Below are 18,534 nucleotides of genomic sequence, written 5' to 3'. Positions count from 1 at the left end.
TCAAGGACAATAGGGGGGTGAGGGCATGAGTGTGTGTGGGGGATTTGAATGGGGGGTTGAGGACAAATATGTGATACCTTAATCAATAAAGAAATAAAAAAAATAAAGTCAGATTCTCTTTTGACGTTGTTTTGTCTTAGCCTCCTTCCCTCTGCTGGCCTCTTAAGTGATGGTAATCTCTATGCTGGTCTTTAAAAATTTAGGAAGATTTTACTTATCTAAAATTCATAGGAATTTCTGATTTTTTCTTTAGTGTCTCCCGTCTCCAAATTCTCCCCCAACCTGCTGCCAGAGGGAATTTTCTGAAGTACAGTTTGACCTTCTGGCTCAGAAATCTTTTTTTTTTTTCCTGCCAATGGGATAAAGCCCACCTTCCTTAGCTGGGAATTACAAACTGCCACAAGTCTCATTTTCAGCTTCAGATTGATTGACTTCATTCCAATATAAATTGAATCATAGAATATGTAGCAGTAATGATTAAGTTCAGAGAAAGCCCAAACAGTAAGGGATTAAATAACATAGAAGTTTAGTGCTTCTTTCTTTTTAAAAAAATGGTTTTTAGAGAGGAAGGGGGGCAGGGGAGAGAGAGGAACAGGGGAGAGAGTTGTTCCACAACTGGTTAGGCATTCATTGGTTGATTCTTGTATGTGCCCTGACAAGAAAGCAAACCCACAACCTTGGTGTCAGGATGATATTCTATCTAACTGAGCTACCTACCCAAGGCCTAGAAGCTTATTTCTTAAGTAAAACTTATTTCTCAAGTTCTGAGTGGGCAGTCAGGGCTGCTGGGTGTCAAGGACCCAGGCTCTGATGATTTCACTGCTGTTCCATTCTTAATATATATATACATATACATATACATATACATATACATATACATATATATATATATATATATATATATATATATATATATACACACACACACACACACATATATATTTCAGAAAGGAAGGGAGAGGGAAACAGAAACATCAGTGATGAGAGAGAATCACTGATTGGCTGCCTCCTGCACGATCGGGTATTCAGCCTGCAATCTGAGCATATGCCCTGACCAGGCCTGTGACCTCCTGGTTCATAGGTCAATGCTCAACCACTGAGGATATTTTCCCATTGCATTTTAGAGAGTGGAAGAGAGAAAGATAGCAAGAAACATCAATGTGAGAAACATTGAACACATTGATTGGTTGCCTCCTGCACGAGCCCCGTCCAGGGCCTGGGCCAGGGAGGAGCCTGTAACGAAGGTATATACCCTTGACGGGAATCGAATCTGCGACCTTTCAGTCCACAGGCCGAAGCTCTGTCTACTGAGCCAAACCGGCTAGGACTGGACTGGATAATTTTAGTTGAGGGAGGCCGCTCTGTGCACTGCAGCATCACTGACTCCTCACTAGATGCAGGCAGCGCCCTCTCAATTATGACAATGCCTCCAGATAATTATCAAATGTCCCCTGGAGGCCAGTTCCTAGTTCCCCAGTTAGAATGGATATTCCGTGGGGGTGGGCCAGCTACCTAAACCCACATTTCCTCAGTTCCTCAGGCTGGCATTCACCCCCCCTGCCCAGACTGAGCCACGCACCACTGAGGATGAGGTGACCTTCCCTTTTATTTTATTTTTTTAAAAATATATTTTATTGATGCAGAGAGGAAGAGAGAGATAGAGAGTTAGAAACATCGATGAGAGAGAATCATCTATCAGCTGCCTCTTGCACACCCCCTACTGGGGATGTGCCCGCAACCAAGGTACATGCCCTTGACCGGAATCGAACCCGGGACCTTTCAGTCCACAGGCCGACGCTCTATCCACTGAGCCAAACCGGTCCCGGCTGACCTTCCCTTTTAGAAGATTCTCCTCTGTGGGCTTAGACAGCTTGAGGGCAGAGATTGCATTTCACTGGCTTTTGTACCTGCTAGGCCCACCTTGACATTGCTTTCAGGACGTCAGGAAATGACCGCTGGGGCACAAATGGAGGCAAGGCAGCAGGAGTTGCTAAGTCCTGGGAAGTGGCAGGCGCAGGGATGGTCCTTCTCAACAGGGATGACCTCTATGGGTTTTGTTTGTTAGTTTTCAGGAAGTACAGACTTTATTAGATACCCAGAGGCCAGCTCTGTGGAAAGCCTAGTGGGAAGTGACAGCGAGGAGAGGAGCAGCCTGGGAAGGTTGAGGGCCCAGACTAAGGGGCCCAAACCAGACCTGTGGAAGGACATCCCTTCCCACTCCGCCCTGGCTCCTTGGGGATTATCACATGGTGAGAATCTGTTTTGAAGACAGGAAGGGCTGCATGGAGGCCTCCAAGGCACACTGGTAGTCCTGGAGGGGGACCTCGGAGCAGGCGGGAGCCGTGAGCTGGCCTCGGTGGATGAGGTCGCACAGAGTGAGGATCAGCTCCTTGAACTGGTCTGTGGGAGGTGGAGGAAGTCAGACAGGGGTGCAGCCGCAGCAGGGCCTGGTGAGACGGCACGTCACCTCCACTGGTGCTGAGCCCCAGGGAAATCTTTGAGAGCCCAGGGCTTGGCCACAGAGAGGCCGGCTGTGGAGGCTGCCTGGTCCCCACATGTTTTCATGTCAGGGAGAGCCAGGGTGGGGACAGAGGGGCGTGGGGAGTGGCCCCCCGAACTGATGGGCAGGCAGCGTGGTGGCTCAGACCCACAGAACCTGACTCGGGTGTAACCTGGAGTCAGATGGTGGGAGGGGCAGGATTACTGCAGGCAGGGAAGCCAGAAGGGGTGCAGGGAGGGAGCTGGGTGTGCCTGGCACAACTGATGTGGAGTAGATGAGCTTTGCTCAGGAAAAGGAGCCCAGGACTCCCTTAGAACCCTTTGAGCTGAGGCCACCATCATCCTCTATTTGTCTCCCCGTCCCCCCGCCCCCCCCCACAACCAAGGGCCCACTACGGTATAGGAAGATAAGAAATGAAGGCCTTGTCTGAGAAGTGTTTTTTCTTCTCTCAATATGTCAATTCACTCAAAATTCACATCCCATCATATCTACCCTGCTTAGAACACTTCAACGGCTCCATAATTGCCTTATGATAGAGTTGATAGAGTCTGAATTCCTTAAAAAGACATACGGCCTTTTATAACATGGTTACAACCAATCTGTCTGCCTCCCCACTCCTTCTCATGGGCTTTGCACATGCTGGCTTCTCTACCTGGAACACCCCATTCACGCCACCACTTTCCTCTCCTTCACGTGGGTAACCCCGCATTCTTCGGTCTCAGCTGGAGGTCCTGTCTGGGGACCAGGCCTCCAGGAGAGGAAGAGTCAGGTTCTGGAGTCAGAGAGACGAGCTGATCACGTCCTGGCTGCACACTCCCTAGCTGGGGTAACTTTGGGAAAGCGACTTAACCACTCTGAACCTCAGTTTCTGCTTTTGCCAAATGAAACTATTGTGACATTTAAACTGAGGCAGAGGCTAAGTAACGTGCGCAGGTCCCACAGCGAGGCGAGGCACAGCCTACAGGCAGCAATGGCAGGACCAGGCAGGCTGGCTGCGGCTCTGGTTTCCTTCACTTGGTCGTCTCCCGTGGCGGTCTTCCCCACGGCCAGCTCTTCCAGGGAGAGGGCGGTGTGTGCCTTGCTCAATGTTATGCTCCAAGAACTAGCCCACTTTGGTCCAATAACTTTGCTCACTGTAGCTTAGAGGCTGTTCTCCTTTGTCCTGTTGGGGTCTAATCACCCATCCAGGGCTCAGAGAGGCTGGTCACTTCTACAGAGGCACTGCCCTCTTGTGTGACTCCTGGCAAAGGGTCATCATGCACTCACCTGGACTATGGTCCTTCTTCCACTGGGACAACCAAAAGCCCCGAAGTTTGAGATCCTTAAAAATGAGCTGGCTCTGTGGACACAGAGGGCATGTTGGGGCTCTGAGGGCAGGAGAACTGCCTGAGTTTACACAACTGTGGGGTCTGGGCCATCTCCAGGCCGCCCCCTCTCCCCACCACCAGCTTACCACAGACGCGATGACAGGCTGCTTGGCCATCCCTCCATAGGTCACCATGGTTCCTCCAGGTCTGCAAAGTCAGAGAACGGAATGGGTGCAGGCAGATCCAGAGTCCTTCTGGAACCTGCCACAGTGCTTCTATTGCAACCCTAAGGCCTAAACCTTGCTTTCAGAATCCCTGGGGAGGTCCAAAATACAGGTTCCTAGGCCCAACCCCAGAACCAATGACCTATCCCCCCTCCAGATGACCTGGATGTTTAGGCAGGGATGGGAACCCGCTGATACAGCCACCCAGGCAGGCTCTGATGAGCTGCTGCAAAGAAGCGTGCCCTCCTGAGAAGAGCTCAAGGCCTGAGTTCAGTCTGGCTCCACTCCACTTACAGGTATGCGACTGTGGGCACGGCATTGACATTGGTCCAGATCGCCAACTTCCTCTGCCAAAGAGTGGCATGGGATTGCAGTTTGCCTTGGAGGTTGCTCAGAGTAGGGCTGAGCCCAGCTCTCCTCCTTCCTAGACCTTGGGCAGGTGGGAGGGTACCCCCCTCTGAGCCTTGTACAAATGGGGATGGATTAGTACCCCTGGCCTAGGAGGCTGTGGGAGGGGTCCCTCAAGCTCTCTGCAGAGTTCAGTGCATGGTGAACTCCCATTGTTTTCACAGCTCTTTGATCACATGACCCACCTTCCCATCTAGCTCTTGCATTCTAGCCGTCTCTATATCCCCGAGCTAGTGAGGGCTAGCAAATACGTGTTAACTAATAGCTTAGGGGATTCAGAGGAGTTCCTGTGAAAGGGGAAAAGAATGGGAGGACACGCACTGTTAACTGTCCCCGGTGCGTATCCCGGTCAGCGGTGGGATGATAGGCAACCTCTGTTCTTTCAGTTTTCCCTTGTACTTTTTTTTTTTTTTAATATATATTTTATTGATTTTTTTACAGAGAGGAAGAGAGAAGGATAGAGAGTTAGAAACATCGATGAGAGAGAATCATCGATCAGCTGCCTCTTGCACCCCCCCACTGGGGATGTGCCCGCAACCAAGATACATGCCCTTGACCGGAATCGAACCCGGGACCTTCCAGTCCGCAGGCCGACACTCTATCCACTGAGCCAAACTGGTCTCGGCTTCCCTTGTACTTTTATAGGCTTTCAAATGTTTTATAACATACATCATGCTACCTCTAAAATTAGAATCTATTTTTAAAAGCTAATAAAAAATGTAAAAGCAAATAAGCTAGGACTAAGTGGCTTTTTAAGATGCCCGTAGGTTGTGAATCCTTACCCATCCCCCCATCACAGAGACAAACAGAGCTGGGCCTTGGGAAAACAGCTGGTTGGGCTCTGAGTCACCTGTGGTGAAGGCGGCTGGGAACGGAAGTGCCCAGAGACCGAGGCAGGACTTGACTTTGGTCCCAGTTTTGCACGCAGGCTCCTGCTGACCTGCCTCGGCTCGGCTCGCACTGGCCTCTGGGACTGTTCACCTGAGGGTCCTCCCAGCTCAAGGCCCGGAGAGGGCGGGCGGTCTGGACCTGCAGGGCCGAGGGACTTACGCCAAGTGCCGCAGCAGCTCCGTGGAGCTTTTCCCGCCGACACAGTTGAGAGCGAGCCGTGGCTGAGGCATGTCCTGGGAGACAAAGAAGCTGCAGTGAGGGGGCTCCCACTCTAAGGCGGGGTTTGAAGCTGCTACGGCCAGCACCTCCCAGGCCCACGTGTCAGAAGGAGGCGGGAAAGAAGATGGGATGTTCTTCCCTGCCTGGAATGGCCTTTACCAGCCTCGTCCTGGTCTCTGTTGGAGGATTTCATTCAGAACTCACCTCTGGGAAAGAATGCACTGAGGCTCCCTACAACCCATTTCCAAGGCCTTCCTTTCCCTTCTGGGACTCTGAGCTCAGTTTACATTAGACCTACTGCTTCCGAAATGTTCTCAAGAGGGTGTGTTCTTGAGGGAGTGTGTGTGTTTGGACGCCCCAGAGTTCAGTGAAAAGAGGCTGAGATGTGGTGTGGTCACTTACTAGGTGTGGTGGGAGTGGAGGTTCTGGAAGGTTCTGGGGCTAGGAGTTCAGAGAGACTGGGGCTAGCCCTGACTCCACCACTTAAGACTGTGTGGTCTTAGAAATCAACAGAAGAACTTGTATGCATGCATATAAGCCTAACCAATGGAAGCAAAACTCTGGAGGGTGAGGGCACGTATGGGAGTGGGGGCGGGGGCAATGGTAAGATATACACACATATAATACCTTAATAAAAAAATGGGGGGGGGGGGAGAGACTGTGTAGTCTTGGTCAAATTCTTTATCTTTCCTGAGTCTGGGTTTCCTCATCTACAAAATAGACAGCACCTACTTTGTAGAGCTTTTGTGGGATTCTCTGATAAAATGGAAGGTAGGTACCCAGGAAATGTTGCTTCTTTTTTCTCTTTCCTCTCTGTGCCTCAGTTTCCTCAGCTCCCCCTAGCACTGAGATTCACATGGGCTGTGTGGACTGATGTGGCCCATCACAAATACTCAAAACTGCAAGCCGCAGGCCTCCCGCCTCCCTCGCAGCTCCTGCGCGCTCACTGCACACTGCCTCTGGCTGAGGGGTGGCCTTTATCCCCCACAAAGAGACAAGGGAAGATGTGAAGAGGGGCGATGGAGCCAGTCCCCAGCTTTTCTAGTTCAAGTCATCTTTCTTGAGGGGGGTGAGCAGGAATGGGGGCGCAGCGCCCCTCATCCTAGGTACCTTAAAGACGTTTTTCATCTCGTGCGTCCTCAGCTCCTCTTCTGTGACCACCTGCTCGGCCCCCAGCTTCTTCAGTCTGTCGGTCAGCTTCTGGAGATCAGGTCTGGAAACCAAACATGAGCCTCAGTCACATCGGCTCACTTTCTCCATCAAAGGCTCCCGGGACTGCTCGGCCGCAGCTGTGACAACGTGTTTCTTTGTGGGAAGCTGGGATCCAGGGTAAGCTGGATCCTCGAGCAGGGCCTGACCACGCAGTTTCATCATACTCCAGCATCTCTGGGCCTCAGTTTCCTCCCTGGCATGAGAGAGCTGGGCTGGGTGGTTTGTACAGCTCCTGCCAGCTCAGGGATGCTGGGAACCATCTGTACCTTGGGAAAAGGGAGTTCACTTCCTGATTTCTTCTACTGACATGACAAACTCCACTTCCTTTCTGCCCGACCCCCTCCCTCCGCCTTTTCAAGGGGCTCTTCAGAGAGTTGTGCAAACACACGCCAGCCCAGGAGTGGCTCTGGGACTCCTTGGCCAAGGCAAACAATGGTTTTTGTTAGCACAACCGAGGGGACAGAGAACTGAAGGGAGAATCGAGTATCCTAATAAGACTGGACTTCCGACAGACATGGCCACACTCGTGGACAGTGAGGCTCGAGGAAACGATGCTGTGAGGGAAAGAGAACAAGTAGGGACATGAAGTCTGCTACCGACTTGCTGTGACTCCCTGAGCAAGGTGCCTCCGATCTCCGAAATTTCAGTTCCCTCATCTGTGAAACAGAGATGGCAAACCTGCTCATCTCCTTCCAAGTACCACACAAATACAAGGGGAAAAAGGGCCCTGGGTTAGATGGTTCACAGTAACAATAACACAGCTTAAAACATTCCCAAATATGAACGCTGGTTTTGAAAAAACCACACGTTATCACAAGCCCAGTTTCAAATACTTCTAGTTGCTGTCTCCACCTCCTTCCATTTTCCCTTTATATTTCAAAGACTCACTCATCCTATCCGGTGTTTCCCAAAGTGTGGTACGCGTACCCCCAGGGGTACGGGAAGAGTTTGGTGGGGGTACGCGTTGCACCGGAGTTCGGTGGGGATATGCACTGCACCGTGCTTAGCTGCGCCTAATTCTACGTTCTCATGCATACGAGGGGTACTCAGCGTTACGAAAATTATAGAAGGGGTACACGTATGTCAAAAGTTTGGGAAACGCTGCAGTAGTCAAAAGCCACCTGGACTTCATTTCTCAATTCTGACACCTGTCTGTGAGCCAGCTGGGTCTGCCCAGAGAGAAGGCCCGCTTATGCAAGGGCGCCATCTGGTGGACACGCAGGGATGCGCCACGCAGTCAGGATCTGGGATACCGGCTCCACACTCACCTGTCTCGGACCACATTGATGGTCCGCAGGCCCAGGGCTGCGGCGATCTGGATGACTGCTTGCCCCACGCCACTGTTGGATGCATTCTGGATGACAGAGTCTCCTGTGGAGCCAGGAAGAGACTGAAGTCAAGTCCTGGAGACCTGTAATAGGTCAGGCTTCCAGCCTGAGACCCTATTATATAAGGCAAGAGATGGCGTGCTTAGGCTCCCAGAGGACCTGGGGCTTGGCTGCTGGGCTTTCTCAGACCTTGGAGTGTTGCTCAATCTTCTCCCAATGCCCCCTCTCCTCCGCCCCAACTTCCACAACACCCACACTCCCTCCTAAGACTTGGCCACTCAGTGTCTACAGTAGACATAACATAGAAAAGCCCTGCTATGTAAATGAGTTCCTGTCCTTCATCCTCCAATTTTTATGTCCTCAAGTCTCTGCTTAGGTTATTTCCTTGGTGTGCAATGCTTGCCTCTTCCTTTCTCCCTTCGTTGTGAAATCCTACTGAAACCCTTTGAAGTGCAGCTTAAGTGTGGCTTCCTTCACGAAGCCTTTCCAGACTCTTCGCACTGCTCCCGCAGCACTCTGCAGGCATCTGTGTTAACAACATGGGCTGCCTCATCGCGGGCTTGGCTGTATACGGGTCTGAGTGTATCAAGGGCTTGGAGCTGGAGGGGAAGGCCATGCCGTATTCCCCTCTCTGTACTGCTCAATCAAGGTGCATTGCCTTGAAATGGGATTAGAGCCACACTGGAGAAGCTAGCAGCCCCTGAAACAGGAGCCGAAGCCCAGGCCTGAATTTGGAACTAGTCAATGGGGGTGGGTGGGTAATGCTTAGTGTGCAATGGGCCATGAGAACTGGTGGGTAACCTGCTGTCGCTGAGGTTAGTTCTGACATGGGTTCTATGAGGGTCGTTAGAGGGCTCCCAGCAGGACTCCCATTTCGCCCACAGCAGCAAACAGCTTTCACTGGCTTCTTCCCTGACTCGCTCTCCACTCCCTCACTCCCGCTTCCTGCGACCACCCCCTCAGTGAACTGCATGGCCCTGTCCTTGTCTCAGACTCTGCTCCCAGGGAACCCCAAATAAAGCACCTAGTTTTGTCACTTCCTTGCTAAATGATCTCACACAAATAATTTACCTCTCCGAACCCCAGTTTCACGTATAAAAGAAAGGGTAAGAAAAGCAGTGTGATGCCGAAACTGGTTTGGCTCAGTAGATAGAGCGTCAGCCTGCGGACTGAAAGGTCCCAGGTTAGATTCCGGTCAAGGGCATGTATCTTGGTTGTGGGTACATCCCAGTAAGGGTGTGCAGGAGGCAGCTGATTGATGTTTCTCTCTCTTCGATGTTTCTAACTTTATCCCTCTCCCTTCCTCTCTGTAAAAAATCAATAAGATATATTAAAAAAAAAAAAAAGAAAAGAAAAAAAAGAAAAAAGAAGAAGAAAGAAAAGCAGTGTGGTTACTGCACTATACGCCCTGTGCTAAGTGTCACATTGCAATGTTTCAGCTAACCCTCACAATTCCTATTCTCTGTTTTACAGATTAAAAAAAATAAACCCTAGTGATTTGAGAGGTCAGCTTTTAACCAATGGTACCAGCCTCCCCGCACTGCTTTGACGATTTGAGGAATTCAATGTGGCAACGCCTGTAAAGGCACTCGTGTGAACTGGAAAGGGCTACAGGAACGCTGAGAGGAATTACTACTTCAGCATTTTACTGAAAACACAGGGACTGTCTATCTTGTCTGGCTTTGTATCCCCAGAGCTTAGCACAGCTCGATACATTTTCGCTGAATGACAGAATTCCATCCCAAGCTCTGGGAATGTGATCCTTCAGCGGTTTTCCAGAATGTATTCCTCATGAGGTTTCAGCATCTTTTCTAGGAACCAAGCTAACATCTTTCTAAGCAAAAGCAACACATTCACCAGGTTAGGGGCCCCCTCTTCCTCTCCCGGAAGTTCCCGTGGTCTTCGGGTCAGGATTGGGGTCCCAGTCTGGAGATCCTGGCCTGCCCCTCCCCCCTGTAGGTTCTTACCGGGCTGCAGCTGCTCAAAGTCCTTCAGCATCCTGTAGGCTGTGCAGGGATTGACACCCAGGGTGGCAGCACTCTGAAGAGGGATGCTACTCGGAACACTGATCAGAGCTTCCTCGCTGAACACAGCCTCGGTCCGCCAGGTTCCTGAGACAAGAGATGAGTTCAGGGCAGTGAGGAATCCCTCTCCACACGCAACCCCAGCCCACCCTCCTCAGCAAATGGGCACCTAGGACAGAAGACGTCAAAGAATGCTTAGTGGACAGAGGAAATCTCTAAGTCCTTTGGAATGTCTCTGAATCCTCACGATAATTAAGTAAGGTGTAGATTTTGTTATTCCCATGGTAGTTACCATTAGATTTAGCTAATGCCACCCAGCAGGTAACTAAGGATCTCAAACTATTGGACTCTGAGGGTAAGATGTATCATCAATACCAGGAAGATGAGAAAAAGAAGCCCTCATTTTCCTCCTCGGTTCTCCTCCTTCTCACCTAGCGCAGGCCTGTCTTGGGATGGGATTATGGGAAACAGCATGAAAGTCAAAGTCAAAGGCCTAGATTTGGGACCAGGTTTTGTTAGTCTGTGAGCTTGAGCAAATCCCTGTCACTTGAGTTTCGGTTACTCTAATATAGGGGTGTCGAACTCAATCAGAGAAGGGGCCAAAATCTAAAATCCAGCCTAAATCGCGGGCCGAATGGTTTACTGAACAGTCATAAACTGACAATGTCATAAACTGACAGCGGAGTGCAGTGATGACAGCCCGGTGCGGGCCACATTGCAAGGCCTGGCGGGCTGGATTTGGCCCGCGGGCCTTGTGTTTGACACATGTGCTCTAATATATAAATGACACTGGCAAGAAGAGCCTGACAGGCCTCCTCCGAGAGCTGTTGCTCAAATCAAAAATGCTTTAAGGGTAATGAAAAAATCCTGTACACTGGAGAGAAATGACCAATCAGCATCCCAGCCCACATTTCAGTTCCAGACAAAAGAACTGGAAAATGTCAGTACTGAGAAGACCCTTCAGAGAATCGAGTTTAACCTCCTCATCAACGGGAGGGGGAGGAGGGGGGGGAACGGAGGGAGTGACTTGCCCCCTTCCAGCCACAGATACCTGCCCCACACCTGCTAGAGCCAGACACGTGCACAACAGACACATTCCTTCACCAAGGAGCCTCCTTCCTCTAGTGGAGTAGAACAAGTGGGAAACAAACAAGAAAATGCAATAATTATAAATTATAGAGAGACAGTTACAGTGGTAAGATTGCTTCAGAGAGCAGCCAGGGAGGGACAGCTTCTCTGAGGAAGTGACATGCTAAGGGCTAAAGGACAGGGATGTTAGCCACTCAACAACATCCCAGGCACAGGAGAAAGCCCACGCAGACTTTGGGGCAGAGCAGGTAAAAGAGTGGAACTGGAGGACAGTGATGGGAAGAGTGGTTGAGAAGTGGTTGAGGTGTCATGGGTAAAGGAGTGTTTTATAGAATTTCATGATCTGGACCCATAGGAACCATGAGTTATGTTGTAACTTGGTACATATCCATATACGAATATCTATCGACCTCTCATCTGTTTCTGTGTGTGTATATCTAACTCTGAAGCTAAATGTTTTCATGGAACAATATTTATCCTACTGGCTTATTCTTTATTCTATTCTACTTGATTTTAGTAAAAAAAAAAAAAAAAAAAAAAAATTCTGTTTGCCACTGACTCGATTGATTTTGCTAATGGGTGAACCTGCAGTGTGAAAACCATAGCTCTCAGGGTCATGGCATGGAGAACGGATTTTTATTTTATGGGAAGTTTCTAATGAGCTTTAAGAGAACCCTGAGGCCATTGAATTTATGCTTTAAGTCACGGTGTTGCTGTGAGGAAAAGACAGTGGGGTGGCGAGGGACAGAGTGAAATGCGGAGGCCCAATCAGGAGGCTTTTGCAGGAGTTGAGATGTGAGATGATGATTCCTAGACCAAGACTTTGGCCATGAGGATGAGGGAAGTAGATGGATTCGAATTATCTGTTGAAGATCAGTCAACAGGGGTTGACGGGCACTGGGTGAGGGTGACTGGAGCTCACGATGCAGCAGGACCCCATGGACAGCGGAGGTGGAGAGGACAGGCCCTGGAGTCAGACAGATGCAGATGGAAGCCCTGGCTCTGCCAAGTGCTCACTAGGTGACCTCGGGAAACCACTGGGAGCCTGCTGGCTCGGTGTCTGATGGCTGCGCCGTCTCAGGGCCCTTGGCCTACATTTCCAAAGCTCTCGATTGAGTGCGCTCCTCCAGTTGCTGACATTCAAACAGTATCCTGGTACCACATGTCCCAGGTACGGGCAGTAGGAGCAGCCCAGGCGATTACTAACTGTGCTGCAGGAGGGGAGAAACAGCGTGAGCTCTAGGAAACAGGAATTGGGGATGGGAGGCAGCAACACTATTAAAGGCTGTGTCAATCCCAGAGTAGGTCTGTGGTTGCGAAAATAAGAGACTAAAAATCTGAAGGGTTCCCTTGGGATCCGGGAGGTGCCTTGGCATTCTCTGGGCTTCACCCAGCCTGCTTTTAAAATCTTCATTGTCCTCTTCATCATCATCACCCCCTTCATCTTAGCTATCACTTACTGTGCTCTGTGCCAAACATTTAGTGTATGGCTTTAATGCATGAAACAAAGGGTATTTCCTAATTCCCCTTAATGGAATGACAATGGGAATTCAGCCCCTGGGGCCTGGCTGTCCCTAATCCTCCTCTCAAGAGGACCTGAGCTGAAACCGGTTCGGCTCAGTGGACAGAGTGTCGGCCTGTGGACTGAAAGGTCCCAGGTTCGATTCCGGTCAAAGGCATGTACATTGGTTGCGGGCACATCCCTAGTAGGGGGTGTGCAGGAGGCAGCTGATCGATGATTCTCTCTCATCGATGTTTCTAGCTCTCTATCCCTCTCTCTTCCTCTCTGTAAAAAATCAGATATATTAATAAAATGAAATAAAATATGGTAAAAAATAAAATAAAATAAAAGAGGACCTGGGATGGGGACAGCACCCATGGTCAGCCCAGGGGACTTAAAGGTGAAACCCTTGGGCTTTGGAGTTGGAGAGACCTGCTTAAAAGCCCAGCTCTGCCACCCACTAGTGGTGTGATTTAAATTTCTCATTTCACTTGCTTTGAGTTCCACCTTTCCTGAGCTATGAAATGCAGAGAATTACATTCATATTGTAGTGTGAAGATGAAATGTGATGGCATCTGTACAGACTATCCCTGTGCCTAGCATGTAGAAGGTACGTAACATCCCTTGGTTCCTAAGTCCCATGCCCTTGCTCTGAGGATAGCCATCCTTCACACATGTGCAATGGACCTTTAACCATCTCCATCATCTAGTGCAGGTCGGCAAACTACGGGCCAAATCTGGCTCACTGCCTGTTTTTGTAAATAAAGCTTTATTGGAACACAGCCAGACACACTTCTTTTGTCTTGTTTATGGCCACTTAGAATGGCAGACTTGAGTAGAGGTAGATGGTTGTAAAGCCTAAAATATTTACTAACTGGCCATTTAAGAAAAGGTTTGCCAACCCCTGATCTAATGCATAGGGAAATTGAATGTTTGCAAAGGTCACTGCATGTATTGCCTCAGTTGAGCTGCGTAAGAGTTAGCTGAGATATGCAAGGCAACAGCTACTAGCTCCATTTTAGAGATGAGGAAACTGAGGCTCAAAGTAGTTGTGACTTAAGATCAGACAGGACAGGTGGAAGGAGCACCTGCATCTGATTCCCAGGCCAGGGCTCCTTCTCCTGCCCCATGCTCCCTCGGCAGGGTTTTCAGTCTTTCCAGTGAGAAAGTTAGTTCGCATATTCTCTGGCCCAGTCTCCCTGGGACTAGTTGGGTTGCATGTGGGAAAAATCTGGCTATGGCCACAGCAACAGCTAGGCAGCTCCATACCATGAAAAGATGACCAAGATTCAGCCCGCTGAGGACTTATCTGCCTACTGATTGCCACTCTTAGTAAACTGAATCTCAACTAGAAGAGAGACCATGTCTGTTCACTGCTGTATGCTAATGCCCAGCCCACTACAGATGTTCATAAAATGTTTACTGAATAAACGAGCTAATTATAGTCCTGATAATTATAAAATACTCATCCTCTCTGACTGGCACCTGGTTTGAAAGACACGCCTTTTCCCCAGGGAGAAAGCCCTGTTCTGGCTACCACCGCCGCCACCCATGAAATTACCCGCACACCTGGCAGATGTCCTTTGTTCTTCTCTCCAAACATAATTACCGAGCTCTCAAATCCACCGTCTTCTCCAGTCCCGTGGAACTGTCTTTGCAGACACTCCGCATCTGCAGCCTGAATGTTCAGCCCCCTCCTTACTGTTTCCTGCCTCCGCGGGGCCCCTGCCGTTCCTGACCACTCTCTGCACTGCACAGATCTGATCAAAGCAGTCCTCCTTAACTCTTCGTCAGGCCCCTCCTGACCGTGGATGTGAGCCCTCCACCACCGGGCTCCAGCCCACCTCTGCAGCCTCATCTTGCTTCTCCACCATCCCTCCCAGACCCAGCCAAACTGAGCTCCCTGCGGTTTTGCAGACCTTTGCAGGTGCTGTACTCCCTGCCTGGGACGCCCCTCCTCGCTGGCCCACTGACTGCACTTCCGCTCAGTCTTCCAGACCCAGTTCCAGCAGCACTCCTCTGGGAAACCATTCCTAAAGCTGCTCGCCACAGGGGACTCCTGCCTTTGCGTCCATCCCGCGATTATAGCGCTTAGCACACTGCATTGTATCAGTGCTGTTTTTCTGTTCCCGGCCACGAGCACTTTGCAGGCAGAGACTGTTTGACCCACCACGTGTGCCCTTCCCTCAGCACGGGGGCTGGCCCAAGGCACCAGTCAATATCCGGTGAATCCTCGCAGCCCTCAATTTGCTCACACTGCTAGGCTTTCACTGTCAGGGCTGTCGAAGAGGGTGCAGCAGTCTTGGCAGCTTTCCTGACATCAGGGAAGCAAACAGCTTCCTAATAGACTTCTGTTACTGGTTTTTTTTGTTTTGTTTTTTTTTTCCCCTGCCAGGTGCCTTTTTCTTTCCAGAACTACTCCTTCCTAACCTCTGTACCACAGAGGTGGGCAAGAGACTCCACTAAGCAACTGGAGTGGCCCAGCCCATGACCTTGGGATTGGTTAATGGATGGGCAGGGACCCAGGCAGAGTTGGTGAGAGCCCTTCTGGGGGATGGATATGGTTGTGCTGAATGGACTGTGGAGGACGTGCTATCTGTTTGTTCTCAGGATGGTGTAAACCTCGGCAGCTGGAGGCCATCTGTGCAAGGGACCTGGCAGAGTGGGTTAGAGTCTCGGCCCACCGCTTACTGGCTGGATGACCCTGGGCAAGTTGCTTCATTCTGTACATTTACTAATGTCTCCCCTGCAAAATGGGGAATGATGACTTACTATATGTAAAGTGCCTGGTGGAAAGGGAGTGGTCAATAACGATTTGCTGCTATTACCACATCACTGTGTGGGGAGATCCCACCTGAGAACTAAGGAGAACAAGAAGTCAGAGCTCTGACATCATTGGGGTTCGGGATCCAGCTCTGCCTGACACTTTCCATCCCTTGTTCTTCCTAGTTCCACACACCGATTAACTTTTTTCTGTACAGCAAGCGTGGGTTGACTCTGTAAGTTATACCCATAGAGTCCTACCAGAGGAGACAAGAGCCTGGGGAGCTCTCCTTCAGTTTGATGTTTGAATTTGGGCCAGGGCTTCTTCTCAAGCTTCAGGTCCTCATGTGTTCCCTTGGATGGATAATGTTGGTCCTGCTTCCCTCCCGTGGCTGCTGTCAGGGTCCATTTGTCTATTGTTTGTGCCTCAAAAACCATCAAGTGTTGAATAGCTCGGCAATGACTCCTTACTGTATGTAAAAGAAGACCCCAACTCTCAACGTGGCTTTTTTAGGGCCTCCCTCATGTGGCCCCACTACTTTGTGACCCTCTGTCTCACTTATCCTACCCTCTCCCAGGTGCACATCCTCTGCTGAGGCCACACGGGATTGCCCGCCATTTCCCAAACTCAGCTTTGTGCTTTTGCTGATTTGCTTCCTCCACATGCCACCACTGTGGCTCACTTCCATCTAACAGCATTCATCTACCGAAGGTCTGTTCCAGTGCTCCTCCTCCAGGAAGCCCTGGTCCCTCCCACGACCTCTCTCTCCCACACGCAGGCGCACAGCATAGCCAGCAGTGTCTTCTGTTCCCTGGGAACTTGGAGCACTCCCTTTACTGAGCTTATTGGTTTGAAGATTTCTTCAATGAGTCCTCAACCTCCTGCAGAGCAGATGCTGTCTTGCTTCCTCATTGTACCTTTCTGCAGGGATTTAGGGATGTAGGGATTCAGACAATCACAGCTCCCATCAGCACTGGCCCAGGGAGATGGGAGAGCAGGTACATCACCTCCTGCTCTCTTTGTTCAGCTCTCACCCTTCTGGAGGGAGGGTAGGGTTAGGGACTTAATAATAAGCCCTGCATCTCTTAGTTACGCTGAGCCAATGAGCAAATCTCTATAGTGTGGGCAAAATAAGATCTGGAATGAAAGGCTTTGCTGATACGTGGGGAAACTCACCCAAACCAGCAGTTGCTGGAATCACCCAGTCTCCTGGCTTCACCCCAGTCACGTTGCTGCCCACGGCCACCACCTGTCCGACACCTTCGTTCCCTCCGACAGCAGGCAGCGGCGGAAGGAGGCCGTAATTACCTAAGGGACAAGAGCACAGAGGGTCATCCAACAAGGTGCGGGCGGTGGGATCATGGCCTTTGGAGTGAGACCAGTCTGGGTTCTGCCTCGGACCAGCTCTGAGCCTTAGCTTCTACACCCGTAAAGGGATAATGCTCCTTTGTTTTTGTGGTTACAGGGAAGATTGACTAGATGGGAGACTGGATAAGATAATTGTGCAATGAGCCCAGCATTTTACAGGCTCGTCATGATGGTTGCTTTATGCCTCCTGCAATCTCCCTAAGGCTTGCAAAGCCTCACACCCAGAGAGGGGAGGCCAGGGGGGGCTCCACCATCTGTAGATGGCACATCTGGAGGACAGCTGCTCCTAATCACAGGAATTTCACACTCACACCTGAGAAGGAATGAAAATGAGGTGGTGGCTAAGCAAAAGCAAAAGCAAAAGCAAAAGCAAGAAAAGAAAAAGCCAATTAACAGAAGCCACAGAAACCAAGGTTACCTTGGATCATATTAATGTCAGATGGATTGATAGGGGCCGCCAGCATCTTCACATGGACGTCTGATCCGCCCACAGCAGCTAGCTCCTGGTTCTTCAGTCTAAGCACAAAGTCAGAGAGAGATGTTAATGCCACCCAGGCTAGACCGGGCATATTTTAAAAAATTTTTTAATTAATCAATTAACTAATTAATTCCTCACCCAAGGATATTTTTTTTCCCATTGATTTTCAGACAGTATGGAAGGGAAGGAGGAGGGCAGGGAGAGAGAAACATCGATTGGTTGCCTCTTGCACGCGACTTGATTGGGGCCGGGGCTGGAACCTGCAACCTAGGTACCTACATGCCTTTGCCCAGGAATCGAACCCAAGACCCTTTGGTGGGTAGGCCGATGCTTTAACCACTGAGCAACTGCTCAGGGCTAGATGAGGCACCTTTTGCTCAAATCATCTCCCCAGAGTAGGTCAGTCAGCAACATTTTTGAGCTGCCATTGTATGCCCAGGAATTCAGGTTCCGGTTCCGTTAGAAAAGAGAAAGGTGCTGTAAGGAATTAGCACAGGATGCAGGATAAGTCTGTCAGCACTGCATGGGGGAAATCCTAGTGACCTTTCAATCCCACTGTCCACTCTAGGACAGAAAATAATAAAAATCCCCCTGTCCCTCAAACTTGCTTATTGATCACCTGGTGTCCTTAGTAATGCAGGTTCTCAGGCCCAGCTCTGACCCGCTGAACTAGAACCTCCAGATGAGGGCACTTCGACTAGTTCTTAGGGACCAGCACAACTGGGACACCCTGGGCTTGTCCTTTGTTCTCCACTTTCTCTTCCCCCATAAAACACACAGGGGAGAGGGGAGGGTGGGGGAAGTGGAGAGGTGGCCTGTGTAGGTCAGAAAGGACTCCTTGGGTGACTTTGGCTCACCATCTGGAGTGGTGCTTCTTCTGGATGAGGATCCTGGCCTATCAGAAAGGCTGCTGGGCAGTGCTGAGCATCCTATGAGTGAAGCCCTGCCATGCACAGCTGTCACCCAGCAAGTCTCTTTCCTGCTTGAGGCCTCTTGTCTCCATTTGTAAAAGAGGGGGAGGTGCTGGTGGTTTGCACTCCATCACTTCCAATATCACCTCCCACTTCAACTCTATGTGATAACAACTCCCTTTGGTCTCAGTGGGCCCTAGACACCCTGGGACTTTGGTTCATGGGTAAAATGCCAACAGGCTTTCGAGGAAGGCCACAATGTCCATGTGTTACTTTTTTTAAAAAAGGTGACCTTACAACCAGAAAGCAC

General features: G+C 50.2%; 1 protein-coding gene across 5 annotated transcripts in view; it reads right to left on the bottom strand.

The window, feature by feature from the left end:
• MECR (mitochondrial trans-2-enoyl-CoA reductase) overlaps positions 1-18,534 on the bottom strand; it is a 43,702-nt gene that overhangs the window by 1,540 nt on the left and 23,628 nt on the right. For 3 of the 5 annotated variants that reach the window (XM_084875047.1, XM_084875043.1, XM_084875045.1), the window contains 9 exons: positions 17,254-17,351; positions 16,644-16,775; positions 10,057-10,200; positions 8,030-8,132; positions 6,660-6,762; positions 5,490-5,563; positions 3,954-4,014; positions 3,767-3,839; positions 2,053-2,400 (listed from right to left, as the gene is read on the bottom strand). In XM_084875047.1, coding sequence (XP_084731173.1) covers positions 2,243-2,400; positions 3,767-3,839; positions 3,954-4,014; positions 5,490-5,563; positions 6,660-6,762; positions 8,030-8,132; positions 10,057-10,200; positions 16,644-16,775; positions 17,254-17,299 — 894 coding nt within the window. In that variant the 5' untranslated portion in view covers positions 17,300-17,351 and the 3' untranslated portion in view covers positions 2,053-2,242. Of the gene's footprint in view, positions 1-2,052; positions 2,401-3,766; positions 3,840-3,953; positions 4,015-5,489; positions 5,564-6,659; positions 6,763-8,029; positions 8,133-10,056; positions 10,201-16,643; positions 16,776-17,253; positions 17,352-18,534 lie in introns of those variants that run through there. The other 2 variants (XM_084875044.1, XM_084875046.1) reach the window with 2 other exon arrangements.

This window comes from Pipistrellus hanaki (genome assembly GCF_964339955.1).
Source record: "Pipistrellus hanaki genome assembly, chromosome: 2".
In the NCBI taxonomy this organism is placed as follows: domain Eukaryota; kingdom Metazoa; phylum Chordata; class Mammalia; order Chiroptera; family Vespertilionidae; genus Pipistrellus; species Pipistrellus hanaki.
Note: the sequence above shows the minus strand (reverse complement) of the source record. Positions and strands in the feature narration are given on the sequence as shown.